The 13,564-nt window shown below is 39.6% G+C and overlaps 1 protein-coding gene across 1 annotated transcript in view; it reads right to left on the bottom strand.

The window, feature by feature from the left end:
• The window catches only part of DIP2B (disco interacting protein 2 homolog B), a 53,440-nt gene that overhangs the window by 16,536 nt on the left and 23,340 nt on the right, over nucleotides 1–13,564 (bottom strand). Inside the window, exons 13-22 of the mRNA XM_042449607.1 lie at nucleotides 12,675–12,789; nucleotides 11,000–11,139; nucleotides 9,381–9,514; nucleotides 7,561–7,641; nucleotides 6,970–7,097; nucleotides 4,777–4,891; nucleotides 3,084–3,285; nucleotides 1,926–2,035; nucleotides 1,311–1,391; nucleotides 78–201 (exon numbers count right to left, since the gene is read on the bottom strand). Of these exons, the coding sequence (XP_042305541.1) occupies nucleotides 78–201; nucleotides 1,311–1,391; nucleotides 1,926–2,035; nucleotides 3,084–3,285; nucleotides 4,777–4,891; nucleotides 6,970–7,097; nucleotides 7,561–7,641; nucleotides 9,381–9,514; nucleotides 11,000–11,139; nucleotides 12,675–12,789 (1,230 nt within the window). The remainder of the gene's footprint in view (nucleotides 1–77; nucleotides 202–1,310; nucleotides 1,392–1,925; nucleotides 2,036–3,083; nucleotides 3,286–4,776; nucleotides 4,892–6,969; nucleotides 7,098–7,560; nucleotides 7,642–9,380; nucleotides 9,515–10,999; nucleotides 11,140–12,674; nucleotides 12,790–13,564) is intronic.

A 13,564-nucleotide genomic window follows, 5' to 3' on the forward strand; every position in this document is an offset into this window, starting at 1 on the left:
GTTTATAGTGCATAAAGAATTCTGGGCACAAACCATTAAGTTTCGCCACCAAGCAAACAACAGTAGCCATTTCTTACCAGGTGGATAGAGCAGCACCACATTATCACCAACATTGAGGTGTCCCTTTTCATACAGAATCGATGCGATTCGCTCAGCTCGCTTGTGCAGCTGTAGGCAGGTGGCTGTACAAACTGGGGCCCCCTTGCAGAAAGAGAAATAAACAACCTCAGAACACGCTGCTTGCAGGCTGGAAAAATCCTAGAGGACCACTCACTCACTCTACCAATTCATTTCAGTTGCAACATGCAAGGGAAGTCTTTGGAGAATGATGCTTGTGTTATCACAATTCCCTCACTTAAAGTAGGATGTCTTGTGACACTTTAACATGCCCAGGGGAATGTATTATTGTAAACCTGTCTCAAATGAATTGAATGTGATCCAGAGAGTGCTGAAATGGAAACTTAACTGCAATTCCTGTACAGCCAGTGTAGCAAGTGATCATGTGATCTCCTCATTAAAATGGCTCTACTTTGCATACTTGTTGTAAGTATAAATATGGACTGCAGTGTGGCTATGTGTTACACACGGTCGTAAAGATTACACACTTTGGCACAAAAGAATAGTTGTTGATCTTGGTTTGGAAAACAGTAGAGAAACCACCCCCTACCACAATAGTCTTTATTGTAATGCAATCACCCTCGTTTCCCTCTGAACATAAGAGAGGTCCCTCTATCATAAGATGTAGAAATGGCCAATAGAAAACTCAGTGCTTGGCAGTAATTGTGTTCCTAAATAGCCAAGGCCTTCATTTTGATTAAAGTCCCTCCCAGTTTTTCTGGAGGGATTCTGTTAATGCCTAGAGAGCAAGTAATATCCTCACAGCTTGCAAGAATCTGATGCTGTCCTGGAATATTATATATTAGTTCAACTCCTAACCCTGTTCTTTTTTGTTCCAGCTGCCAGTATAGTATATAGTTCATTAATATACTAGCTAATGTTTTTACACACACATATAAGGAGACACTTAAACACATTTTTAATGAATGTATGTGATATGGCCACACTTTCTGATATGTTGAAAGCTATCCTCAATTTTTTCATTTCTTTCAGTACCTTCTCTGATGCTAACAGCCTTCAATTACCTGGCTAACCTCATGAGCTCAAGTTACCAGAATCAACATGGCATACAGCCCTTAAATGTGGATAATCTCCCAACCACCTGAAATGTGTAAGGAACAGATACCAGCAGTATTCCTGTTCCCCATAAGGAGTACAAAGCTATTTCAAAGGTTACCAGACTCCATTTGTACCTTGGCATTGAGCAGGAGGAAAAGCATGTGCTCAGGAGTTGCTTGTGCTCTCCACTGGAGCACCTCAGACAGGAACTGATGCTGCAAAGAAAAGAAACTGTTAAGTGGCAGGAACATCCTTGACCTGGTACAGACTGAACACATGTAAAGACGTTGGCTACCATAGGCCCTTTTAAAGCATGATAAGCTTCAACACAAACTCCTAGATGGACCATAAGAATGGCTGGTTGGTAAGCATCCAGTAGAGCTACAGCCAGAAGAAAGAGATTTTGTAAAACAGAACCAAACCTAACAGTGCATCCATTTGCCAATCTATTCCTATGAGGACAAGGGTTTGCCAATCTGATTTCTTTAAATGTATAACTAGAATATCATACTCTACATGATATCTAACATGATTGATTGCAGCACAACAGACTAGACAACTATAGATACACACACACAATCTCACATTCATATTGTATGGAAAAATTCCTGAGGCTGTATGTTTCTATGAAAATTTTCTGGGAAATATTAATTGTGGAATATTTTAAGTGGAAAATTTCCACCCCCGTACCTCTGCCACGGGTTCAGTGCATAGGCAGCAAATCTGGACAATGTGCTGCAGATACTCACTTTTCTCACCAGGTCATTCTCTTCTATCTGTCCAAGGTCCCTCCCAGAAGCCTGTGCAATGCGCTTTCCTGCAACCAGATTTCCCACCATCACAGAGGCAGGGCCGACACCTGTTGGCAGACGTCAACATGCAAGAACTTGGTAAAAGAAGGCACACCACACTGTCGTTTACATGGAAGAAAAGGAGCTGGGCTGAACACTATGCTCTCAAAGAAGTCAGGCACAGTAAATATGAGTCCTGAGTCTTATTAGAGACTAAGGCCAATGTTAAGAAATGGATAAAAGGAAGAAGCTAAAGAGTCAGGGGCAAGGGGATGAGATCTGGAACTCAGGACCAAATGTCTACATAAATATTTTTCAGGGATACTGACCAAATAGAAAACAAGGAAGCTAATATGCATAGCAGAATTTGTCATCGATCAACAGAAGTGGAACTAAACCACTTTTGGGAGGACAGCTGGCTGTTTTAGAAAACAGAGCATCAGATAGGATACAGCAGTGAGGGAAGAGAGGCAACTGTTGCTATTCCTCCTTTGTTATTGTTGTTTTAAACTATTTCTCTTCTGTTACAAGAAATGAGCAGGAATGTTTTATACTAGCTCAAGAGGCATAAAGGCTTCACCAGACCTGAGGGGTACACTGCAGACTCTCAGTCCTCTCCTTCTCTGACACTGGAGCACAGAGTGGTGAGAGTCATGGATCCTTCCAAGGAGGCAGGAAGGGAGGCTGGAGCTTTCTCTCTTCTCTCAGAAAGGAAATTCTGATCTTTCCTGTGACCCTTGAATACCATCCCAATAATCACAAGACTCCTCCTTTAAAGTACTTATTGATAAATAAAGACTAGCAGAATAGTACTGGCTAAGCACTGAGCTGTTTTTTGGATTGGTTCATTTAAAAAATGTTTTAATTATAGAGCATACTAATTATACAGATTCCCTGCACACTTCATTCTGTCCCAAACAAGTATTAAGGAAGAAATAATAAGGCTAACATCAAATACAAAGTAAAAGAAATGAAGGATTTCCCACCAACTCCAAAGACAAGCTTCTAATCTACTTAAGTAAGATCTCTCTCTCTCTCTCTCTCTCTCTCTCTCACACACACACACACACACATATACATATATACTTTTTTGGGGGGGGAGGAACCCCTAATTACCTGGTTGTTTCTGCCTGGGTTTTGGCAGATTGGTTACACATGTGTGTGGGCACATGAGAATGTTACATGGGTGCAGTGACCCCTCCAGGAAGTGCTGTTTGGTCTGTGATATATGGATCCCTCCCAGAGGAGTTTTTGGCAAAGTGTTGGCTGGAACAAGAGCGAGGCAATATACTCCCACTTGGTGAATGCTGTCAATTGCCTATGAGCAAGAAAACAGAAGATGGCTTTCCAGCACAGAGTCTACTCTACAATAATCTACATTTCATGATTTGCACATCTTTTGAAAAGGAGGTAAGCACATCATTCAAGCACTGAAAATCATATTAAAAACATACCCCAAGTTGGGTAACAATGGGTGCTCTGAAGATAACTTATCAGACTAACAATAATAGGCAGACAACAAGCTGGGGATCAACAAGGCCTCGTTCACATAGGAAACTTCCCACTCATGACAAGTGAAAGTGCAGGAAGCAGCCATTTCGGGGAGGGGTTATATAGCGGGGGGTGGATGTCCATATTGTTTCTTTCCCTTTGCAGATGGGAGGAATCAGGTAGGAGACAGCATGCACACATGTGTTCAAGAGTACCGTATCATATACAGATCCGAATGCACTGAAAGAGATTTCTCCTTTTTAGAAAAATTGTCCACCATTAGTGTATAGTGACTTCATTTTGAAATTACCATCACATTGCAAAAGTGAACCTGGGGAAAACTAGGTACATAATTTAAAAAAATAATAATAGAAGAAACAAATGGCAAGAGGCTTTCTTTTGTGTTGTTTCTTATTTTTTCTTAATATTTTCCAAAATCTCTCTGAAACTAAAGGATTGAAGTTGCAATTGCATAGATACCAGGAAGAAGCTTCACTGAACAGTGCAACTTACTGGTCAAATCTATGTAAAATTACTATGCAAAGATATCAAAAGCCAAATAATAACATCTGTACTGGATACTTAGTAACACAAAATTTGGATTTAGCTTATCACACACCCTCCACCATTTCACTGATGAAGACTAGGAGACATGTGGGTGAGTACAATCAGAGTGATCAAAATGGCAAAAGTTATTATGAGGGAGAACACACAATCTAGAAATGGGTGCAGCAGTTTGCTTTTGCCTTAAGCTTCTGGGAAGGGCAAGATTCAACCTACTAAATGTTAGATTTAATATTAAACTTATGGTAAAATGTGTACCCACCAGTTTGTCTGAAAATGTGTTCATGTTATAAGACACAAATATTCCACTTACATCACAGTTGGACTGTTTGTGTAACAGGTGCCTCATACATAAGCATGCATGTTTGCATATAATGTGTGTACCCAAGAGCATGCAGAACCCTTCAGACTAGGCAGAGTTCTATTTATTGTAGGGACCTAACACTGGCCATCTGCAAAGGGTTTGGTTCATGCAGCAAAGGAAAAGCCTATGGCCTTTGAATCACTGTCTAGATAATACAAGGGGGGGGGTGTAGAGGGTTCCTTGGGAATACAGATGCTGGCTGTTTCTGCTAATTGCATTCCAATGAGATGTATGTGGTCTCTCACACTGAAAAAGAAACTCCAGTTACATCTCAGACAGTGTCCCTCCATGTTTTGACAATCTCTGGGGCCAATATTAGTGGCTGCCTTTTTTAAAGAGCTGCCAACCCTTCAAAGAAAGAGGAACCCAGTTTGCTCCAGCAGTCCCAACCTGTAGCACTCGGCTCATCCACTGGAAACTGTCTTCCTCAGATGCATCTGGTCGCTGCTCAGCCACCACCACAATCCTCTCATCATAGAAAACTGTCACAGAGAACACGGCAATCCTAAAAAGAAACACAAGACATGCTGTATAGGGTGCATCCTCCTCCCCTGGTGCAAGCATATTCATACAATGAAATGGCAGAAACACAAGCTGAAAGAGTCCAGGTGCATGGAAAGAACACAGAGCTTGACCATGAAGGGCCTTTTTCAAATAGTCCCTAACTGCAACTTGCAAAGATTCTCACTTCACAAACATTTCTTCCTTCACCACTCCCTCTACAGTGCATCAGAAACCCAGATCTGTAATATGTGAAATATCTAGAGATGGAAATGATTCTAAACAAGTACATGACAGCCTACAACATGAGTTAATTTTCAGATATCTCAACAGATGAATGGGTTTATTTATTTATTTAAACATTTAAGTTTGTCCATGCTGGAATAAAAAGAGTCCTTTTGAGAGAGGTGACAGTTATGAATCTTCTAACTCACTGGTACACAGAAATGGCATCGTCAATGCTCAGACAGCTTATTGGCAAAATGAATAAAGCTTAGAGATAGAGATAGGGCTTAGGAAAGTTGTAGCAAGAGAATTTTATTTGGTCTGCAATTCAAGTGAACCAACCTAATTTGCACTTCTCCAGTTAATATGTGGATCAGAATATCCCTTGGAATACACACTTCTCTAAATTTTTCAATTCAGTTCCCCAGCTAAAACACCACATTAAAATTCTATATACTAGGGATGTTGCATAGAATAAAGTGCATATTGGGGAATACAAAAATATGTATATACAGAAAAACTGCAGACAGATATAAATACATATTCTCTGCATTTAAAAAAAAATGAAATGCAGAAATTGTACTGAACAGACATATGGTTAAATCAATACAAAATAGACACAGACCAGAAATAATGGATCAGTCCATCCCTCATGAGGTAAAATGGAATTGGGCAGTGCTGTAGAGATACCAAATAATGGCCATGAAGGCTATGAAAAATAATTAATCTTAAGGAAGAAAGCAAGACTGCTTAATATTTTTTTAATTTTAGTTATACACTGAAGAGTGAAGAGGACAAAGAGATGTTTGGAAGCACATACACTAGACAGGTACTTTAATCGGAGAGCCAGAATGTGTTGCTTCTTCCTATTAAATGAAAACTCCATGACAAAAGTTGGCTTTGCTTCAGAGCAGTGTCCACACAGTTGGGAAAAATATCTTAAGGCCAGACACAGAGAAGTCTGATCTTGACAGCATTAGGGCTCATGGTGTACACAAAGGGAAACAAAGGGTAACAGCAAACATCTCAAGGACTTCCATTATCTGCTTGCTTTTAAAAAACCAGATCCATGCTCTAGTAAAAGTGAAAAATTCACAGCAAAGGGTTCTCTATTTACTAAGCTCTCTAAATATTCACCACTTCCAAATAAATTTCAAAAGTTCTTCAAAACTGAAGTTGTCCCTTGCAGCAGGAATACTTTGGTGCAAAAATTCACTGTAACATGTCTGTGTGCAGAAGACTCTGCACAAGGTGCAACTCTGAACATTTTCAGTTAATTAAGAGGCTGTAAAAACAACCTTGAAGGGGCAGCCTCCAGCCGCCCCTTTTTCAGCCTGATTGGGGCTTTGGCAACCTCATGCCATGGCCCTAATTTGTCCTTCTGAGGGCACAAAAGAGAGCCACAAAATGCGGCTCTTTTGCGCCCTCAAAAGGGAGCCATAGCCATGGCGGCAGGGCTACATGGCACACTTTCGGTGCTGTGTCATCTGGATGCAGTGCTGGAGGCGCATCATAATGCTGTGCATCATGTAGAGCAGTGCACGCCATCAGGGCACCCTGAGGGTGTGGGTCGGGCATGTGTCGTCAGGATGTTATGCCGACTCTGCCGTGGGCCGGCCTTTCAGGCCGGTCTGGATAGGGCCTAATTAAATTAACTTGTACCATTTTCCTCCTTGTTAAGCTGGCTAATGTTACTACTATTAAAAGATTCTCCTGGTTTTAATTAAAAAGACCTGATCTTTTCCAGACTAAATTCAAGACATGGCAAAGACATAGTGAAAAAAAGTACTAGGAACATGAAGGAACCATCAGGATAATCCAATCAACCAATTATTTTTTATGGTGACACAGACTCACCTTCCTCTGTAAACTGTCTTTATAGATTCTACTGCTAGTCCAGTGGCCACAATGTCATCAGCATTATGCCTGCGCCCACTAACAATGAGCATCCCATCTATTTTTCCAACCACAAACACCAGGCTACCCTGTAAGGCAAAAAGGATATAAGAAAACAAAACATCAACCACTTCCTTCTCTTTTTTTCCATCCTTTCCTCACCCTCTTTATTTCAGCTATCATGAAAACCAGCCAATGTACACACATCCTGTCTTGCATCTTAAAAGCAGTGTCCTTAAGATGCAATCTAAAGAAATTGTAACCATTTAAGCTGGACATTTTATAGGTAAGCACTTGAGAAAACCAGTCAACTTGGAAGAGAAGGGAAATTGTTACTTTTTTTACATTTGACCTATATCTATGTTTATATCTCCTGTTAACCAGTGGTCTAAAAAACCCGCCCCATGATACATATTTCCAAAAAGTTCCAATTTTTTGCTAGATACTGTAAGAAAATATCTAGCAATACTAGATACTAGGCTTAAATGTGAGTCAAACCACAGGAGGTGAAGAGTTTAAGCATCTCAGATGCTGATTCACATGTGAACGTACAGGTCCAACAAATCCCATCAAGCCAGAACGCACAAACGGGACGTCACCCACAGGGCAGCCAGCTGAATTCACAGGGATGACCTGCAAGGAGAAAAGAAAGGCCATCAGTGATATTAAAAAAAAGGGAGGGGAATGCTTTACTGGACAGAAAGATATGCAGCATATCCCACCACAATATAGGAAGAGCCCTATTTCAAATGTACGAAGTCCTTGAAAAATCACTTTCCCCTGCACTAGAACATATTCTGATTGTATAACTCTACCTCTGGCATTAACTGGGAATGACTGCAAACCCAGAAAACAAACAAACAACAACAGAACCAGAGCTAACTCTCTGACAGGCACAAGGGAGTTTTAACAGACGTAGCAAGACTGAAAACGTACTGCTACTGTTTTTACAAGAAGCTGACTGCTTCTCTGCAGTACAGAATTCTCTAATATGAAGTAAAAGTGTTCACCAATTACTGGAAGTTTATTACGAGAACAAAAGCAACCTTAAATTCATGCAATCAGTGTTTTCAAAGGAAAATGGCAAAGATTGGCTTGGCAGAAATAAGCAGAAGGGGGAAAATGTCAGTAGGGTTAAGAGAGTAAATGGTAAGGGATACTGTTCATAGGCCTGGTCACATCTCCATAATGAGAGAACATGTATGCAAGTTGTATTGGAAAGCAGCACAGCCCACTCAACATAATAAGCCTCTCCACAGTTCCACTGTGGCTCACTTTCTTTTAAGTATCAAAAAGTATTTTCAAATTTCTCACCACTTTGTGAGCTAGAAACTTATTATTCTCAAAAACCAACTGCTGAATTTCTCATGCTGTTGGACAATGCAGTAGGTTAGCTGATCCTCACAACAGCAGTAAATACACAAACAGAAGACCTGCACCCCTGTGCAAAAGTGAGTCTCAAGCAAAGACATTTACACAATTGTGAGAAACACAACTGCATTTCCACTCCCTCTGAATTGTAAACTTTTAACTTCAGATACTACCTGCTTCTAAGTCTTCAGCCTTCAAAGTGATTACCTAGACATGAGTGAATACAGTCCTCCAGAAGTAGTAGAGTCTAAGGCTCACAGTGCTAAGAGAAATAATTAATTCTGCTCATTTAAGTCCCAATAATCTCCTATTCCATGATGTCACACATACAAAAATGTGTGACTTTAGGTATACCTTACCCATTACGTAGCTAACTCTACATGGGTCAAGCTTTTTAAAGATGATCCCATGTACGTATTGGTAAATGCAAGAATCTTGAGCTATTTTGTCTCTTCCCACAATCAGATACGGCACAATTACGCTGGCATGATCTAGCTCTTAAGAGAATACACCAATTGTGGAAAACCCAAAGCGTTTCTGATGCTGTTAGACTATGTATCCCATCATTCCTGGCCACTGGCCATGCTGGCTGTGACAGATGGGAGCCTGGAATCCATCAACTTCTGGAAGGATCTAGATTCCCCAGCTGAAATTGTTGGTTGGCTATGAGTTCATAACTGACATTAGAACTCAATCTCTTGTGTCTGTCTGTGCTGCAGTACTACTGTTTGAAATCTGGAGAAGGTGAATAATATAGCTGTCCTTCCTAACAGGGCTGCTGTAAGAACTATTAATAATGCATGTGAACAAATGCTTTGAACACATTTCAGAATACAGTATAAGTGCTAATTACTGTAATAATCAGAAAAGAAAAAGTTCAGTTTAATTGTCTTGGAGCTAACAACAAGAAATAATGTGAAACAGGTCAAACAGGCATGCTTGCTGACAACAAAATAAGGCATAAATGTGAAAACTACAATCAGAACTAAATCATTACATACCTCAAATGTGTTTTTAGTTACTCCAGTTAGCCCATAATACATCATCCCTCCAGCTTTGGAGCTAACACAAATTTCACCAATTTCATCTGTCTTGCAGAGCTGAGGGCTATCAGGCTTCGCTATACACATCATGCCTAGAACAAACCACATGCCATTAGGGCACTTCCCAACCGGGTGCTGGATCAACTGCTTTGCTGAAGATATGGAATGTGTTCAGAAGAGAGGGAACAAACAGGACCAAGCCTGGGAGTTGAATGCACCCTCAGCGCTTTGGTAGCTTCTGACAATAAACTTATTTATCAATTCACTCACATTGCATTTTTGGTGATTCCTCACCAGATACAAGTTTACTTGTAAGTATTGAAAAGGTTGGCCAGAGTGAACGAGAGAGAAGAATCTGCCACGCAGCAAAATGGACTCAGAAAGCATTTTTTTCCAAGACAATAATTCATTACTTGGGCTAATTGCTACAACAATTTAATTTTTTTAAAGGTTGTCTGTTCTGTCCAAGCATATGCCACAGAAGCTTGGTGGACCAGGACAATTCAAACCCTTAAAGAGCAAAAGGATTAGAAGAACATAGGATACCTTCTACTTTTTCCCTTTGACTTGAATATACCTGAATGGCTGGAATAACCAATAGATGAAGTGGTTTGCTAAGACTACCACAGAAGTTATGCTACAACAACAGTAGATTACTGTACTAGTTAAAGCTACAGCAGATGCAAAAGCCAACTTTGTGACTGGTATCATTGCTGTTTTTCCCCTTTATTTATTTAAACTATTTTTTGCTTTTGTCGTGAGGCTCCTAGAGCACCAGATGTCAATAAAAACAAGACAGCCATAACATTTTTGCTTTTGTTGTTGTTAACTACCTTCAATTCAATGTCAATCCTTGGTGATATTATGTAAGAGAGACTTTGAAGTCACCTTATCTTCAAGCACCCTCTTCAGCTCCTGTAGATTCATGGCTGTGACTTCTCTGACTCTATCCATCTGGAATGAGGTCTTCCTCTTTTCCTATTGCCCTCTACCTTGCCAAACATTATTGTCTTTTCTGGGGAATCCTTTCTTCTTGAGGTATGGCTAAAATATGACCTCAATTTATACATCTTTGATTCCAGGGAGAGTTCCGGCCTGGTCTGCTCTAAGACCCATCCACTGGTCTTTTAGCAGTCCACAATATTTTCAGCACTCTTCTCCAGAACCATATCTCAAATGAGTTGAATTTCTTCCTATCACCTTTATTCACTGACCAGCTTTCACAAACATGCATAGAAATGGGAAATACGATGGCATAAACAATTCTAACTTTGGTATTTAATTATATATCTTTATATACAAGTTTACGGTATAAAATATGACACCAAAGGAAGAATGAATGAGAAGAGGAAAACAAATTCAGGGACCAGTTTTTAGAAAGTTGAACAGCATTTCTTATAACAGTGATTTCCAGTCAGAATGGAAACTGTTCTGGAAGATGAGATGCTACTAGGAGCACATCTCTCAGCAAGATTCTGAATGAATTATTTTTGAAAAGTCTCACATAAAGACAGTGTACCCTTCTCTTCCAAGAGCAAGGCAACTGATCATTCCTCTCATCACTATATGACACTCACCACCTGGCATCACATGACCAACATCCTGTACAGTGAGAGCAGAATTCTTATCTTCTGTGTTCACACGGATGACACCATAACTGAGTCCATTCATTGATAAGATAGCCCTTCCAGGCAAGGGTGCCCCAGGAACACCAGGCCTGGGGAAGAAAAATATTAGTGTACAGTACTTCAGGAAGGATGAGCCGATAGTCATCTGATATTTTGCAGTAGAATTCCAACTTCTAATTGTGCAACAGCAACAATGAAAAGGGTTATTAGTCTGTATTCAACTCCTACTGCTGAAACTCAGTGAAAGAGAAATAACCAAAGTAGACTGTCTAAATCTAAATTCTACCCATGCCTGTACTACAGCATGATCCATAGGGCAATGCCAGTTTCCATCATTAAGATATTTCCTTTAGATACTGGGCTTTTCTAGTCACTGGATGACAGGGAAACCTTTAGAACTGAGTTTTCTGAAGACTTTTAAACACATAATTAATCCCACAGCTACCAATCCTTAAAAATCCTTATTTCTTGTGTTAATAATAATAATAATAATAATAATAATACTTTTATTTTTATCCTGCTTTTCTGCTGCAAGGCAATCAAAACGGCTTACATATTTAGAACAGCACCAATATACAATACATGATACATGTACAATACAATATCTAACCCTCCCCTAATTTACTTCAGACTAGGTTACCTGCAAAAACTAAACATGATCTGAAGGTGCCCAGACAACTGATTCAAAGTATGAGGGATATGAAGTACTGTGTGCTGAGAAAAACTCAGAAAACTCAATTGTACAGGATTCATGCTGCTGGACAAAACCACCCCACATCAAGAAGAAACTGGGGGGTGGGTGGGTTTAAATCAGGAATAAGCAGCCCTCGAGATGTTGCTGAACTGCAAATTCCAGTATTCCTCATGCCTATAATAGTTGGAACTGCTGAGAGGTGGAGTCCCAGAACAGCTGGAGGGCCACAGGATCCCTGTCCCTGGTTTAGGCCCACTAAGATAAACTGAAAAGTGTAAGCGGGTAGGGATGGGGTTATAAATCTTAAATATAAACTCTGCTCCTAATTTGTATTTCTTGTTAATAACTTAAAAACCAATCCAGAAGCCATTTTAAGGCATTATGTTTCCATTCAAATATGCTGAAAGAACTCCTCAAGCTACAATGTACAACAAAAATCATACCCTTTGAACAAATTTAGAAGGATGTGTCTATTGCCATCTCTGGACTAAAGTAAGATCATACAGGAAATTATAAACAATTACATTTTTTTCATTTAAAAAAAACCCTTCAATAAACATTCTGAATATTTCAGTGCCTTCAATATTAAGTTTCTTAGTTGTTATATACCATTAAAAAACAGTGAAGAAAATGGGGAAGGAATATTTTTTTGAAAAGGACAAATTTAAAAATGGGAATATTTCTCTTTATTGCCTTTGGTTCCTCTTCAGATACCACTATGTCCAGAATAAATATAGGGAGGACTTTTGCCCACATTACCACCATTTGTTCAAAGAACAGAAGCAAGAAATTATTTAGCTAAGTGTCTGTTGAATAGTTAAAAGAACTTTAGCTTCAGAAGCCCCAGGTAAGAAATCAGCTCTCAAGTATTTGTAAATTTGCAGCATCTCTTGAATACACAAACCAAACTAACTGGAAACCGAAACATACCTCCGAATGGCCACAGTCATTGCTTCAGCAGATGTAGCACAGGGACATATTGCCTCTGGCTTTAGCCCATGGCTCTGGAATAAACTCAGGAAAGCATCACAGGAGGACACAGACCCTGGAAAACAATTATTCTCATTTAAAATTTTGAATTGAAGCTTGCTAACAGAAACACAAAGACTGATTAGAAAGCTTTGATATATTCAATTTATACAAGCTTCAAATGCAATAAGGTTTCCAAAAGTTTGAATGCACTGCAGATATGTGTAAGTGCTGTAATAGAGTGCCTCTTTCAAAAATCAGACTGGTTCATTTGATTATATGGCTGTAATGCAGTTCTGAAATCCTGGGCATTTGACATCATCCTTTACCGTAGGCCTATCTGTAGACATCTACAGAAGGAAACCTAATAAAAATGTGTGGGAATAGAATTGTAATACCAAGTTATGTAGTGTAAGAGTAGAACAACTGCCCCCAAACCTTCTGATGTTTTTTTGGGGGAGGGGTATGTTCTTCATGCATCCAAACCTGAGATAGATGTTACTGGAACCTATTTTAATACTAAGGATGCAACATACAGTACTTTGGAATGGTGCTTTTCAGTGTTAGAACCTTTTGCAGACTCTCTGAAAATCTGAAATTATTTGTAGAGGATGATCACAAAGTTTCAGAAGCCCCCTAATTCCACCAAGATTAACATGCTTCTTCCTAGTGCAGCCTTCTTCCCCATATGATCTAGAAACCTTAATTGCATCCAAATCTTACTCATTGCTAACACCATCTGGCCAGGCATTTACTTAGTCTTTAAACAGGAGCACCCTATGAAAATCTGTTGCTCATTTCTTTGAAAGACCTTTGGTCTCATCCCTTGTGAGCAATTTAAACCTGTGCAT

The sequence above is a fragment of the Sceloporus undulatus genome, chromosome 2, assembly GCF_019175285.1.
Source record: "Sceloporus undulatus isolate JIND9_A2432 ecotype Alabama chromosome 2, SceUnd_v1.1, whole genome shotgun sequence".
NCBI classification, from domain to species: Eukaryota; Metazoa; Chordata; class Lepidosauria; order Squamata; family Phrynosomatidae; genus Sceloporus; species Sceloporus undulatus.